Source organism: Ursus maritimus, unplaced genomic scaffold, assembly GCF_017311325.1.
Source record: "Ursus maritimus isolate PB19 unplaced genomic scaffold, ASM1731132v1 scaffold_33, whole genome shotgun sequence".
NCBI lineage: Eukaryota > Metazoa > Chordata > Mammalia > Carnivora > Ursidae > Ursus > Ursus maritimus.
In genome coordinates this window covers 29,484,933-29,499,932 of record NW_024425897.1, presented here as the reverse complement: position 1 = coordinate 29,499,932, position 15,000 = coordinate 29,484,933, and the positions used below count along the sequence as shown (strand labels likewise).

At 60.5% G+C, this 15,000-nt stretch overlaps 1 protein-coding gene across 1 annotated transcript in view; it reads left to right on the top strand.

Moving 5' to 3' along the window:
- GALNT9 (polypeptide N-acetylgalactosaminyltransferase 9) overlaps positions 1–15,000 on the top strand; it is a 78,384-nt gene that overhangs the window by 14,304 nt on the left and 49,080 nt on the right. The window contains exon 3 of the mRNA XM_040619425.1: positions 11,387–11,567. Within this exon, the coding sequence (XP_040475359.1) occupies positions 11,387–11,567 (181 nt within the window). The remainder of the gene's footprint in view (positions 1–11,386; positions 11,568–15,000) is intronic.

Genomic DNA, 15,000 nt, shown 5'->3' with positions numbered 1-15,000 from the left:
TCCTTGTCTGGAGGGTTACTGTCCCCTGGTGGAGCTCGGGGGCGGCACCCACGCTCCGGCTCCGTGTCCTTCTGGTGGGGAGCCCGCAGCGCCCGCCCTGCTATCATCGATCCACGCGCATTTTCTCCCTGCGCCTGCTCAGTGAGCACGGCTGTGAGCCGGGTCCTGGGGCTGGGGCAGCCAGCAAGCCAGCTGGCACAAGCCAGCCCAGCGTGGCCAGAGCACGTCCCTCGTCAGAGGCCAGGGACCTGACCACTCCCACCTCCCGTGCAGCCGCACTCAGGGCCAGGTGGCCGCTGCGGGGCAGGATGCCCAAATGTCCCCATGCCCACTCCCCAGCACTCAGGAGACCCAAACTGGAGTGGGACGGAGCCGGCCACAGGACGAGCTTACAAAGAGAGAGCCAGGAAACATTTGCCAGGTATTTCCAGCACTCCTTATTCTGCGTGCTCCGGCCCCATAAATATTCACGTTACGTATGAAGATTTATCAAGCACTCGGCTGGTCTCAAGTGAGAATATATCTTACAGGTACTGCCACGTCCTGCAAAATATTCATGACTTCACGGTTCCCGAAGGGCGGTCCGTCTTCGGCTACTGACAACACGACACAAGTTTGGGTCCCCCGAGACCCTTAACAGACCTGCCTGAGATGGAATCCAGCACATGGGGAGTGGGTGCGTGGACCCGGGGCAGAGCCACCGCCCACAAAGCCACGCGGGCCTGCTGCTTTTACGTCCACTTTGCAACCATCAAAACTAATAGCAGCCGTGTCGGATTGGCCTACATTTTTATAGGGCAAAGCAAGAGAGGGGCTGGGCGCGGGCGGGGTGCCCTGCTCACTGCTGTTTCCACCCCACTCTCCCCACGAAGGCGCCCACCAAGGTCGAGTATGCGAGAGGGCACGGCCTGGAGCCCTGGCCGGTGAGAGGCGGTCTGTCCACTGCGAGCCTTGGAGTCCCACCTGCCAGGCGACCTGAGGCGTGAGGGTAGTGGGGGCAGCCCGTCCTCTCCGCCTCTGCGCGGGGCCCTGGCATGTGTGACAGGTGTGGTCGCCGTCAGGGGACGTCAGTCCTCAGCCTCGTGGGACCCATGGTAGACAGGAGTTTTGCGCCTGCCTTTCCAGGCTCCCGGGGCTGTGAGTGGACCCTCCCACCCCGTCCAAGGCAGCGTGCCCCACACAGGGAGCCATCTGGCCCCCTGAATTCTTCTCCCTTTGAAACGTGGAGTTTGTGGTATTCAGGACGACCCCCCTCCTCAACCCATCCCCCCTCCGAAAAAGCACTCGTCTCACAGATTCCCATTTCTCTTCACGTCTGTCCTTGTAATTTCTTCCCATCTTGTCAGATATTTATTGCTTTTTAGCAACTGGTCGTGTTGATTCAAATCTAAGATTCTTGGTGGATCCAGGGTGGCCAGGTCCGCTGGCCTGCCACGCGGGGGACCTGGATGCTGAGGGCACTCCTGCCCAGCCTCGTGGGTGGGGCTGGCCTCCCCGCCTCCCGAGGCCCTCTGCTCTGCCCCCCCCCCCCCAGATTAGCTGTGACCGCAGCGTCTGACTGGGGCTGTCTCCTCCTGGAATGTTGGCTGAAGTCACTGTGACAGATGGGATCTGTGACTCAAAGAAGCTGGGGGCTTGAAAACCGCGCTTCCTCCCGCGCTTCCGCCCGCACTGAAGACTCTGCAGCCACCCATGTGTGCTAGTACCCTGTCTGGGAGGCGTGGGCTGCAGCTGTGACGCGACTCTTCTGGGGAGGGGCTGGAAGGGGCCCCAGAATGGCCAGCCCCGGCCTCCTTGGGGGAGGGGGCACTGCAGGGAGGCAGCTGGCCCCTGGCTGCAGAGCCTACTCCCTGCCATCTCTGGGAGACGGAATTGACGGTGTTGTAGCAGCCCCGATGCCCACGGCCTGACTGCAGTGGGGTCTGTTCCCCTCAGGGCTGTCCTCAAGGGCCCAAACCCGTTTGGTTCCAGCCCCTCCCTTCCTAGTGTGTGGCATTCAGCCTCATGGTTGCAGGGTGGCTGCTCCAGCCCCGGGCATTGAGTCCTAGTTCCAGGCAGGAGAAAGAGGTAGGGACCGCAGGTAAAAGGCAAAAACCCCACATACGCCAGCTGAGTCTGTGCCTTTTAGACATATTTCCCAGAAACTCCACCCAGCAAATTCCACTTAAATCTTATTGATCAGATCTTGGTCCCATGCCAGCCCTGGCTGCAAGGTCAGCCCAGGGAGCAGAGCATTTTAGCTGAACTCATTTCTGCCCCAAACGAACTGTGGTTCTACTAATGAAAAGGATGGAGAAAATAGATACTGGCCAAGCATCCAGAGTGTCCGCCCCTGTCCCTTTCCCTAGAACTTCTCCCCTCCTTCCCCCATGCCCCCTCCCCCTCCCTACCCACACCTTCCTTCCCTTCCTCTTCCCCCTCCTCCCCTCCCCTCTTGTCCCACACCCTCCCCCTCTGCCCCTCCCCATTCCCCCTCCTCCTCCCCCCGTATATGAGGGTCCTGCTGGCAGTTATAACAGATGACCACAAATGGTGGCCTGAAACAGCAGGGATTTCTTCCCTCCCGGTTTGGAGGCCAGAAGCCTGACATCAGTGTTGGCAGGTTGACGCCTCCTGGAGGCTCGGGGGAGGAGGAATGGCCAGGCGTCTCTCCAGCTCCTGTGGTTCCCGGCCCTCCTGGGCGTTCCTGGGCTTGACTCCATCTCGTCTCCATCCCCGTGTGGCTTCTCCTCCGTGTGTGTGTCTCTTCGAGCCCCCCTAAATGATCAGGACACGGGTCTTCGGATCTGGGGTCCACCCTAACCCCGGGCGCCCTCGTCTCTAAGTACTTACCTTACACCAGCAAAGCCCTGTTCCCAATCAGGCCACACCCACGGGCTCCAGCTTTTGGGGCCACTATTCAACCCACCGCCCTCACCACCCATCCAGGGCACAACCCCTTAACCTCTAGGCAGCCGTGCGAAACGGGCTGGGGGCGGGGAGCTGAGCACCGGTGCCTGTGTGGGCCCTGTGCCCGACACATGCGTGCCGTCGGGCGGCTGGATCCTTCCACAGCAGCCGGGAGCCCAGGCTTGCACCGGAAACCTCTCTCGTGGGGCAGTGCCGCTGAGACTTGCTCGGAGCCCCGAGCCCCTCCCGCGCCCTCCGTGTTGGCTGCGCTCCTCTGAAATGTCCAGGCCGTCCGTAGAAACAGCTGTTTTGGGCCCCGGCTCCGTGGGTCCGGGGACGACTCCAGACCTAGCCTCCCAGCCCTGAATGCGGCCACTGGGAGCCGCCCCTGCACCTGCTGGTTCCTCCGTCCCTGTCCCTGGGAGCACAGGGGTCTGTGCCTCCCTGCCTCCTCCTGGCACGCAGGTTGGGGGAGCCGTCAGGGGACTGCAGGCTGCCCACAAGGTCACCGTACCAACGTGAGGAGCCCCGGGGCCGAGGCAGTGTGGTGTGGTGGTTACACACACAGCTCCGAAGGCTGCACCAGGCCTTGGGATCCCCGGGGGCACAGCACTGATGGCATGCCCTCTGCCCCGGTCCCTTGCTCTGTGCCAGGGGCTGCCGGGACAAATCATCGCATGTTGACGGGCTTAAAGCAACCCAGATTTATTCTCTCACAGTTCTGGAGGTCAGAAGCCCAAAATGGGTGTCCCTGGGCTAACACCGAGCTGTGGCCAGGGCTGGGCTCTCTCGAGCCTGCAAGGGAGGGTCCTTCCAGCCCCTTCCAGCTTCTGGGGGCCCAGGCGTCCCTTCCATCCGGGCTCTGTCTTCAGATCTCGTGGTCCCCTCGACTGCGCGTCAAACCTCCCTCCGCCTCTCTGCTTCAAGGGCATCTGATGGCACGTAGGTCTCTCTGGGACGACCCCGGACATCGCCGCCTCTCAGGGTCCTTGCGGTGATCCCATCTGCAAAGCCCCACTGAAGGAGGATCTTTGGGAGCCATTATGTCAGCCCCCGAGCTGACAGAGGCAGACCCTCTTTGTTAACTTAATGCTATTTTTTTGAAAACACGAATGAGTTGCCGATATTCAGAGCTGCACCTGTCTTGCGGCCTTCTCTTGAAGGCTGGAAGATCTGCTGTCTTAGGCTGAGTCAGGTCTGGAGCACGGGGCACCCACTCCCAGCCCCGCGACACAGGTACCGAGGGACAGCCACCGTGTTCTCGTAAGTCAAGTGATGGTGTCTGGGCAGCGGCCCCAGTCCCTCAGCCCAGCACCCGAGTCCACCCCCGACGGGCTGCTGCCGGCCCTGGGCCAGGCCCCGCGGGTTCCCACGTGTGAGTAGGAGCTCTCGGATCTCAGACACGGCCACCTCCTCGCTGTGACGGCTTCCAGATTGTCTCTCGTAATTAGAACGTGCGCTCCCTCGGGTCACGTGACAGGAGCTTCACATGATCATTCATAGAAGCAAAAGGCTGTGGGCTTCTGGAGGCCTTTGGCGAAAGCACACGCTCCCCTCCCACGACCACAAGGACCTCTGAAACCAAACCCGGCTCACTAAGCAAGAGCCCCAGAGCAGAGAACATTCTAGAAGCAGTGGGTGCCCGACCCTGACAACTCGCTTTCCATAGCCCATAGCCGGGGGCCCACCTCTGCCGCCTCTACCAGGACCCCTGGGCCAGCCGGGCCCCTGGGAGAGCCACCGTCTGCCCAAGCTCCGCCGCGGGCTGCTCTCCCTTAGCCCGCCAAGCTCCGGGCCACCTGCTCCAGGATGGAGGGCACCTGAGTGGGCGGAACCCCTTTGTGCAGACAAAGCTGGCCCTCCCGCCCCTTGTTCTGGGTGCTCGAGATACCAGAGGAGGGGCGCTCTCTGCTGGTGACGTGACCCACTCGGCACATGCCCACCGTCGGCCGTCACTGTGTCCCGCGGGATGAAGTGTCTGCTGGAACCGGGGGTGACAACCACACCGGGTGTGGGAGGGGGCTGGCCCCGGAGAGAGCTAGAGCCGAAGAAGCCACCAAACCAACGTACACGCACGCAGGACCCGCGAAGCGAATATTTATGCATCCGTTCCATGGGATAGTACGCTGTAGAAGATAATTATTAATTAGATGCGGTCTTGTATATAATAACAGAGGAGACGACACTTCTGGCAGTAATTCCAAGTGGAAGCGGAAAGCAAAACACAGACTTCTCCAGCGGGAGGACGGAGTGTGGGCGCGTCCTCCTGACCCCGTCCTGACCCTCTCCCTGAGCAACGCCACGTCCAGCGCATCGCGGTACTGGAGGACCCGGGGAGGGCTTGGTCGTCACGGCTTCCTGCCCAGCTGAAGAAGGTTCCGGAATGCCTGCTGGAAGCTCAGTTTTTGAGAGGCGTGCGGCCCCTCTCGGATGTGAAAAGGGGTCCCCCAGATGCGCCCAGCCTGGGCTAGTATTCAGTCTGGGTGTGTTGGTGTAGGAAAGATGGGATCGAAGCTCACGGCCAAGAAAGAACACTTGAGAGCCTTCGGTGCAAAAAGGTGGTTTTATTCAAGCACGGGACAGGACCTGTGGGCAGAAAGAGCTGCACAGGGTCATGAGGAGTGGCCCAGTATATACCCTCAAGTTGGGAGGGGGTTAGGGAGAAAGGAAATCTCTAAGGAATTTTGGAAGCAAGGTTTCCAGGACCTTGAGGGGCTAGCCAGTGTTGGGAAAGGGTCATTTATTACCGTCTAATAAAAGCTGAGTCATGAGACCCTTCGGGTGTGTATCGGTGGGTCATAAGCTTGGGGGATGATTGCCAACATGTATCTTGGGGGTTTAGAGATAAAGGAACGTTTCAAAGGGATTTTTATATGTTCACGTAGACTCACAGGGTCCTGGGGGTCGGGCTACGATTGCCTGTTGCCCTCAGCTGAGTCCCTAGAGGAAGGTCACTCTGTTTCCAGGACTCGTCAATGGACTGTAGGTAGTAAGGAAATGTCATAATTTCTCTTTCTCCTTAGTTTCCACATCACCGCCACGGGGCCACACTCATTCTCCACGGCCAGCTGCCCTCTCCTCATGCCACGCGGCTGTGGGTGTTTGTCTCCAACCCGACCGGGGCGGGGGGCAAGGACTGGGGAGGGGTGGCCGCATGATCGGGGGAGCCCCTTGACCTGCCCAGAGGGGCAGTGTCCTCGAGGCGCACGTGTCCATGAGCAGGTGTCCGAGAGCCTCCTGTGGCCATCTACAGCACACTCCCGGGGCTCCCCCAAGAGCACGCGGACCTGGTGCAGAGGCGCGTGATGGACACACAGCCTTGCGCTCACAAACCAGGTGCCTCCGTGAAAACGCTCCGCGAGGGGCTGTCCCTCCTACCGTTGCCGGCGCGCAGCGTGAAATGGTACTGAAAGTAATAGGCGGCTGTAATTAACATCCTCGATGTCAAAATGTACAACTGGTGACCGTCACTGGTTCCCCTGAAAATTCTTCTTTGAGGTAATTTGACGTTTAAAGCGCGTGGGTAGGAGGCCGTGTGGCCTCGGTGAGCCTCAGGTGTCCGCTTGTGAAATGCGGAGATAAAAGCACTGGGGTAGGACCCAAGGGCCACACGGGCGTCCCGTGTGATGACCGTCAGCTGTCACAACCAGCCCGTGACCCCCAGAAGTCCCAGGGTAACAAGCAGGAGATGTGGCTTCTGTTTAATTGCCAGAGAAGTCAGCTGGACGGATGTTTCAAAGGCTGAGCTAATGCATGCAAATCCCCCATTGTTCTCAAAATCACTTCTCATTCAAGGGTGGAACAAGGAGTCTGGGGCGCACCAGGAAGTGGAGGGTTTTGAACAGGAAAAGCCGCCCCTCCCTCCTGCTCTGGATGCCCGGGGGGCCTTTGCGCTGTGCGCTGCCTCCAGAGGGGCCGAGGGCCGGCCCACGAGAGGGGCGGTTCCCATCCGTGCATCCCGTCCCGTTGTCACAGCCTGCTGGGGGCAAGTCTGAGCAGTGGGGCCAGGTCTGAGCAGCCATGTGGGCGGCGGGTCTGCCGGTCAGTTCTCAGGGCCGCCAGGAGAAAGCACCGCGCTCCCGACCGTCGAAACAACAGACATTCATTGCTTTACCGTCTGGACGCCAGATGCCTGAAGTCCAGGTTGGGCAGGGCCCCGGGGGAGGGTGCTTCCAGCTTCCTCCAGCTCCTGGGGGCCCCACGAGTTCGCTGGCGGTGGCCACATCCCTCCAGTCTCTGTCTGGGTGGTCACGTGGCCATCTTCTCTTGGCGTGCGTCTGCATCCAAAATCCCCTCTGCCTACAAGGACGGCAGTCGTCGGGTTAGGACGCACCCCAATTCATGATGACCTCGTCTTAACTGATGACCTCTGCAGAGACCCCGTCTCCACACCTCCAGGTCCCCAGGGCCAGCCCACACGGCTGCGGGCCGTTTGGTGGCCTGAGTAATGAGAGATGAGCCCGCGAGGGCGGTGGCGGGAACAGGGACGTTGTGCCCCACCCCGCCGAGGTGGTGGGTCCCAGGGGTGCGGCCGCTGGGCCCAGGCGCTGCCCACGCTCTGCGGCTCAATCGGTCACTCCGCGGGCGGTGCTGCGTCGGTTGTCCGCCCGCTTCCTGGGTTTGTTTATATCCAGGTTGGTGCCTGGTGGTCTTCGGGGGGTTGGAGGGCGCAGGCGGAGTGGCGGGAAGTCTGAGGCCGGCCCCGGGGTGGACGAGGCGTGGCGGTGCCTCAACGCTCCCACCTGAGCCAGCGTCCCGTGCAAGGTCTGTCAGCACCTCTTTCTCGCGTGGTTCCGCTGTTTCTAACGGCCCCAGGCCTGCAGCTGAAGGACGGGGGCAGGGAGGCGGAGGCTGCGCCTTGCTGAGAACACGCGGGTGTTGCGAAGGCTTGGTTCCCACGTGAGCCATACGCCGCCGGCTAGCGAGTCCGCAGAACAGGTTCAGTGAGGTGACGTTGACAGAAACACACGGAAAACCACGGGGCATATTGGCGGGCTGATGGAAATGTGGTGACCAGAGCCTGGCGGTGGTGATGCCTCCCTGGGGGCAACGAAGTCCATGCTCGGGGACTTTATAGCACGATTACTGCCAAGGAGAAGCAGTAGAGTGTCTCTAAGAGCTGATGAGGGACCCCAGCACCCCAAAGCTGCCCGGGACCCCATCTCCCACAAACCAGCAGTCTGGGGTTAAGGCCTGGCCCCCGGACACTCAGGACCACCTGCTAGGCTCGAACTGGACCAAGGGGCTCCCAGGGCCTTGCCCTCTGCGCCTCCGTCCACATGCATGTTTGGGGGGCTCCCTCCTGACGGGGACATCCATCTTTCACTTTCCGTAAAAGCACCCAAACCGAGGAAACACCCTTGTGCAAATTTCAGACTTTAGGGAACGCTGGCGTCGTGGGCTGCCCTGTGTCACAGGCTTCCTGCCTCCCATCCCCTTGGAATCGGCCGGCCTCCTCTGAGCACACGGCTCTTGTCCGGGCCCGGGACGTGGCCAGGCGTGACTGTTGGCCGCAGTCCTGTGCCTGAAGCCCGTGCTTCATGAATATTGTTACTAAGCAGCCTTACCTCTCCACCCGGAAAAGTGCACAGAAAGTCAACATCCAAGCCTAAAGCCAACCAAAACGCACATGATTTTGGGGAATGAATTGTGTCTGGAGAGCAAGCGAGGCTGCCTGGACATTCCGCTGAGGGGCGTGAGTGTGGTCAGGCTGGGCCGCGTGGGCTCCGTGGCTCCCCTGATGCTCGCCCCACAGCCAGCAACAGGGTGGTGAGGTGGGCTCGCTCCTCATTTTAGAACCCACCTGCAGACCGGCCGTGGGGAGCTGGGCGAGGCTGTAGAGCAAAGTCAGCTGTTCTAAGTGACCTTGACAACACCAGACAACGTGAAAGCTACGGTGTAGCTATTTCCGTCCTCCTGGGGGTAATTCCATGTGTTATTTTTAAGATTTTTATTGTTGTAAGAACACTTGCCACAGAGTCTACCTTCGTGACAAAATTTTAAGCGTTGCTGACTAACCTCTAGCTTATCCCCGTACGTTTGCACGTCCCCATAACTGAAAAATGTATATAACTGAAACCTATACCCACGGAGCAGAAGTCCCGGGGGAAGGCTAATCGTTCCTTTAACCTGCTAGGGAGCGGACAGACGCTGTCTAAAGTGACACTTCCAGAAATAGAGCCCAAAGTGCTCCCCCAAAGTCACAAAGGTGACCCCGGAACAACCGAGAATAGAGGTGCAGCAGGGAAGAGTGGAGGGAGGAGGAGGGGGGCGGCGGACTGAGCCTCCCGCTCCCTGCGGACGTCCTGGGAGGCAGTCCCCCCACAGAGCCAGAGCCAGACCCTGAAGCTACCACGCGTGCGGACAACCGGCAAAGTCACGTCCTTTGCAGACTGGGGCTTGCCCAGGACACCCCCCGTCCCGTCCCTTTTCATAGCTCTCCGCACCGTTAGGAGTGTCTCACGTGTGCGTGTCTCCCTTTTACAAGCGACAGTGACAGGAAGCAGCCCCGTGAGTTTTCGGGGCCTGACCCCGTACAAGCTGGGTCCTCCCTCTCCTCCAGCCCAGCCCTGTCCGCCCCGGACCCCGGGCCCACCCCACTCCTGGGGTCCACCAACCCTCAGGCCCCGCCCTCCACCCCACTGCGGGGGTCTCTCCCCCGGCCCTCACGCCCCCAGCCCCCCCCCCCCACGGTCCCCACCCTCAAGCCCCATCCCCTGGGGCTCCCGCCCCAGGGCTCCCCTGCCCCCAAACCCTGGCCCCCACCCCGCACCCCCCACCTCCCGACCCCACACTCAGGCCCCACCCTCCGAACCCCCTAGGGCCGCACCCCAGGGCCCTCATGCCCCCAGGCCCCCCCAGCACTCCGCCCCTACCCTCAGACCCTACCCCCTCTGGAATCCACCCCCCTCGAGCCCCCAAGCCCCAGCCCCCACCCTCAGGCCCTCACGCCCCCAGCCCCCTCCCCCACTCCCCCCCCCACCTGCGGAACCAACCTCCAGGCTCCACTCCCAGACCCACACTCCAGGGATCCCTCTGCCTCCACACCCTGGGTTCCCCGCCCCCCCAGGCCCCCACCTTGGGCAGCGGAGCCCCCTGAGGGGCCTGGCCATGATCCGCGACACTGCTGCCCCCTCAGGTTCGGGGGCACATCCGCCTTTGGGAGGTGGCTATTTACAGATTTGCAAAGTGGAAAATGCAGCAGGGACGTTTAAAAGTAGCGTGATTGTATATATATTTTTGCAACATTAAAATAAGAAGCGGAAGTAATTTGTGTGTCATGCAATTTTTCAGTTTTACATGCTGTGTGTGTCCTTCGGTCCTACATAAATACCAACACGGTTTGCCAGCTCAAGATGGAATATTCCAGAAAACTGTGAGGTCCAGGCGCCCGGAGCTCTCCTCCTGCGCCGGCGCCGTAAGCAGGGCAGCCGCGCAGGCTGACGGGAAGGTGCCTGCGGTTCCGGGGCGGGACATCCGGTCCGCGAGGCTGGGGGCTGGCTATTCTGGGGCTGGTGCAGCCTGGAGGCCCGTGCAACTTGATTTCGGCTTGCGCCCCTTACTGCGTGGCCCCCTTGTTTCATTCCTGTAACAAACCCAAGGGGGCGGTTGGCGCAGGGAAGAGCCCCCCGCCCGCGTGCCCTGGAGCCTGCACTTGGGGGACTGCCCAGCCGAGCCGGAGCCCTTCCCGCCTTTCCGCGGCTTGAATGGTGGTGCCCCGCGGCCTCACTCCCAGAGCCAGCACGCCCGAGTCACCCGTCCCAGAGAGAGCCAGGGGCCGTCCCCCACATGTGCGTGTCTCCACTCCAGCTGCGTTCCTCTCTGGCACACGTGGCCACTTAGAAGAACGTTCCGGAAGAACAAACCCCAGGCCTGGCCTTCCCAGGTAGCCGCGTGCGCACAGGCCTCTTCTCCAGCCTGGTCTCCCAGGTCGGCTCCGTCCCTCTCCGCCGTCCGGGGCGCCTCCATGCCCTCTTTGTCGGGAGCTCTGGGGCTCCCAGGAGGCTGCGGCCACACGCTCCAGGTAGCGTCCCCCTGTGTGCGTGCAGTGACGTCAGAAAGACCAACAGCACAAGGGTCGGGGAGCAGGTGGGCAATTACTTTGCATTTTTATTTATTTATTTTTTTTAAGATTTTATTTATTTATTTGACAGAGATAGAGACAGCCAGCGAGAGAGGGAACACAAGCAGGGGGAGTGGGAGAGGAAGAAGCAGGCTCCTAGCAGAGGAGCCTGATGTGGGGCTCGATCCCATAACGCCGGGATCACGCCCTGAGCTGAAGGCAGATGCTTAACCACTGTGCCACCCAGGCGCCCCACTTTGCATTTTTAAAGTTAACTTCCTTTTATTGAAAAAAATTTTTAATTAATATACTTTCCTTGAATTTCTAGAGTTGGGCTTGGAAGAAAGTGGTGGCCGCCAAGGCTGGGGACAGGCTGGGGAGGGCAGGAGGGTGCGGGGGCCTGCCTGACCGCCTTCCTTTCCTGTTTCCCGCCAGGCCTCGCCAAGCCCATTGGCCTGGTGGAGGGGCCCGGGGGCCTGGGCCAGGGCGGCATGGCGGCCACGCTGCGTGAGGACAGCCAGGAGACAGAGAGCAAGTACGAGGAATATGGGTACAACGCACAGCTCAGCGACCGCATCTCCCTGGACAGGACCATCCCGGATTACAGGCCCAAAAAGTGAGTACGCGGCTGCCTCCCAGGCGCCCCCAGGCCCTGCCCCAAGCGCCGTGGGCTCCTGGAGCACGGACACGTTTGCATGGTTGCGCAGGCAGGCACCCCAGGCACATCGCATCTGCCCTGCCACCGTCCTGCCCTCTGGTGTCTCTGCTTTCGGTGGGTCGCAGGCGTCCTGTCCACACCGCCGTGTGCAGGCCTAAGAGAGCAGGGCTGTGCCTTGTCACCGCTCGACACAGGGACACCGGTGCTGCCGCTGGGACCTCAGGGCTCACCTGCTGGCTTGCCGCCCCCCCCATCTAAAGCTCTCTGCCATTTCCATCCGTGGGCCTGGAACCCCTGGCCCTCCCACCCCATATCTGTCGCTGGCTGTGGCCTTGCCTCGTGGCCTCTCAGGAGGCCTGCTCTGCGAGCATCGCATCCTGTTTGAAAGCTCATTAGGTACCTTGGCGGGGGTGAAATTTGAACAAAATGCCATATTAAGTGGACATCATTACTTGAGTAAAGTCCCTCCAGGCCAGCAGCTTGGCCGGGCTCCTCTCTGTGGCTCCGTCTGCAGAGACCCCACCGGCCCCAGGGACCCTGGGCGCCTGGGGTGCTCTCAGCAGTGGGGGCGGGGCCGGCCCTGGAGCCAACCAGGACTGCGGGCCCGAGGCCATTGTTTGGAGTGTGTTTTAGAGGCTGTGTTTGGGGAGTGGTCCTGGGAGCCTGGGAGGAGGAAGCCTGAGCAGGTGTGCCTTGGGTGTGGTACAGGGGGGGCACGCTTGCAGGTGGGCTGCCCCTCGGGGCCAGGCAGCAGGAACTCACTGCTTGGAGGGCAAGGCGCTGCCTCCCCAGACCGAGGGGTGAGGTGCCCTGGGGCGGTCTGCTGAGTGAGCGATGGCTGCCAGAGTGCGCCTCCCCCATGGCCTAGCCCCGGGGGTTCCCTCCACCCTGTGCTCCGACCGGCTGTCGGTGCAGCCTGTGCCCTGGACAGCACGGAGCCACAGGTGAGAGGCCACCTCTCCTGTTCCTCTTGGGACTTCATCCCAGAGGCGTTCCGCTTTGTCCGGGCAGACCCCGAGCTCCCGCACTCCTGAGGCCTCAGCCCCACGCCGCATGTGAGAACACTGTTTTGTTTTCATGCGTCCCCTCAATCCGGCATGAGTGATGACGGCTTTCCTTTTGTGACATGGAATAAACATTCCTTTTCTGAGTAAAAAATGTATTTAGGTATAAAACAGGCCAATTTGAAGAAACATGCTAAGTGAATAATGCAGGTGATGTCTAGATGTGACGGAGTCGCCGACACGGCCTGAGTGGCTCAGATTCCGGGCGCGCCCTGTCTGTGCTCTGAGCGTGTGCGTGAGCGTGCCTCTGTGCACACGCGTGTGGATTGTGTATGCACGTGTGTCAGTGTGCGTGGCAGTTTCTGAGCGCTCCCCAGTGTGCCCTCACCTTTGGAGGGTGACCTCAATAAGGTTCTCTCAGAGGCTGGAGTGGAGTTCTGGCTCCGGCGTCTGGGCACCCATGGTGCCTTCCAGAGACCCCAAGACCACCCAGGCTCAGTGAGTCAAGGAAGGCACTCACAGCCCTGGGCAGCGCTGTTTCACTCCCGCTGCGGTTTGCCGAAGGACAGGCTAACCTTGCAGAGAAGAGTGCAGAGGGCGGGGCGGGGGAGCAGGCGGGAGTTCCCAGCCGCCACTCCCAGGGGCGCCCCGAGACCACACGGAACCCTCCCAGCAAGGGCGCGTGACCACACCTGTGAGTTGTGGCAACAGGGGGCCCACTCCAGCCCCGCTGTCCAGGGTCCCCAGCCCCCAGAGGTCAGGCTGACACTGTTTCAGGCTCCAGCGTAGATCACACTGCAGAATAGACTCTCCCGTGTGGCCCCAGGCCCCCCGTTACCGATGACACTCTTGTCAGGCACAGTGTCCCGAGGACTCAGAAGGCGCCTCCCAGGAGCTGGCAGGGGCCAGACCTTTCCTGTGCGCAGGTATTTATGGACAAGCCAACCTGCCACGTTAACCCCTTCCTGTGCACAGGGTAGGTGACTTGTCAAGTGAGTGGTGCCCATCTCCCTTAGGCTCACGGGGTTAAGGGCACTGGCCCTCTGACTGTCCAGCCATCGCCAGCCCTGGGCTGGGGCAGGGCTGTCCTGGCGGTCCCGCTGCGTCCTCCGGCGTCAGAGTGCGGCATTTATAGAACAGACGTGAGTGTGTGCCATGGATGCTGTTATTTGCCTCCCTGGAATCTGGTTCTCTTTCTTGGGGCGCCAGCTCCCCCTTCCCACATGGGAACCCATGGAAACTTTCAGTTCCAGCTGCAGGGTGGGTCACGTCGCTCAGGGTTAAGGCAATTAGAGCATTATGTCCACCAGCCACAGCCGCTGGCTCAGGGCTGTCGTACGGTCTGGGCTGTCCAATCGGAGTGCATGTTGGAATTACCTGAGGTCACTGGGGAAAAAATCAGGCTTTTCAGCCAAAGTAAAACTGCAATAATGGCAACCTGGGGGGGCTGTACCATCTTACCATTACGAGGGGGAAAGCTTGGCGTTCCCACAGCCCGCCCATGGAACCCAAGGAAAAACCCAGTGCAGGGTGTGGCAGAGCTGGGAGGTGGGGAAGAGTCAGGTTCCAGTGCCATAGCGGGAGCACCTGGATCCAGCTGTTCCTGAAGCCAACATTGCAGTAAATTATAAATACATGAAAAGCTCTCTAGGCTCTGTAGTAAATTAGCACACACACATATATTTTTAAATCTTTTGTTCAAGCATTTGGATTACATTTCTTCTTTTTTTTAAGAGATTTTATTTATTTATTTGAGAGAGACAGTACAAGCTGGGGAGAGAGGGAGAGGGAGAAGCCGTCTCCCCACTGAGCAGGGAGCCTGGTATGGGACTTGATCCTGGGATCCCGGGATTGCGAGCTGAGCTGAAGGCAGATGCTTACTTAACTGACTGAGCTGCCTAGGCACCCCTGTTTCTTGCTTCTTAACGGGCTCTCCGTGCTCCGTCTGGCACATGCCTGCACACCCCTGAGTCTTCAGAGCGCGTTCCTCCGGCATCTCGCTGTGCTGGGGTTTCCTGAGCCGCAGGTGCCCCTCTGGCTTTCCCTTTGAGGACTGAGCCTCACCCTCCTTCCCTCGTGCGGCAGAGGCCCCCTCTTCAGGAAGGCTCCGTCTGCCCAAATAAAACCGGACAGGAGTGATCAGTTCCCTGTCAGCGCCACGTTACAGAAGTAGACATCAGGGCGAACTCTGAAAGAGCCGACACTTACAATGCACCTTAATTGATAGAAATCTGGTTTACAGACACTGATTGGAAGGGGCACAGCTCTCTGCCCCCTGAACAGGGAATGCGGGTTCCATTTTCTTACATGTTTATTTGTATCCATTTCTTTCCCAAAAAGAAACGGGGAGGCTTTGATGTTGTGACGTGCACAGACCCCCCCCCCCC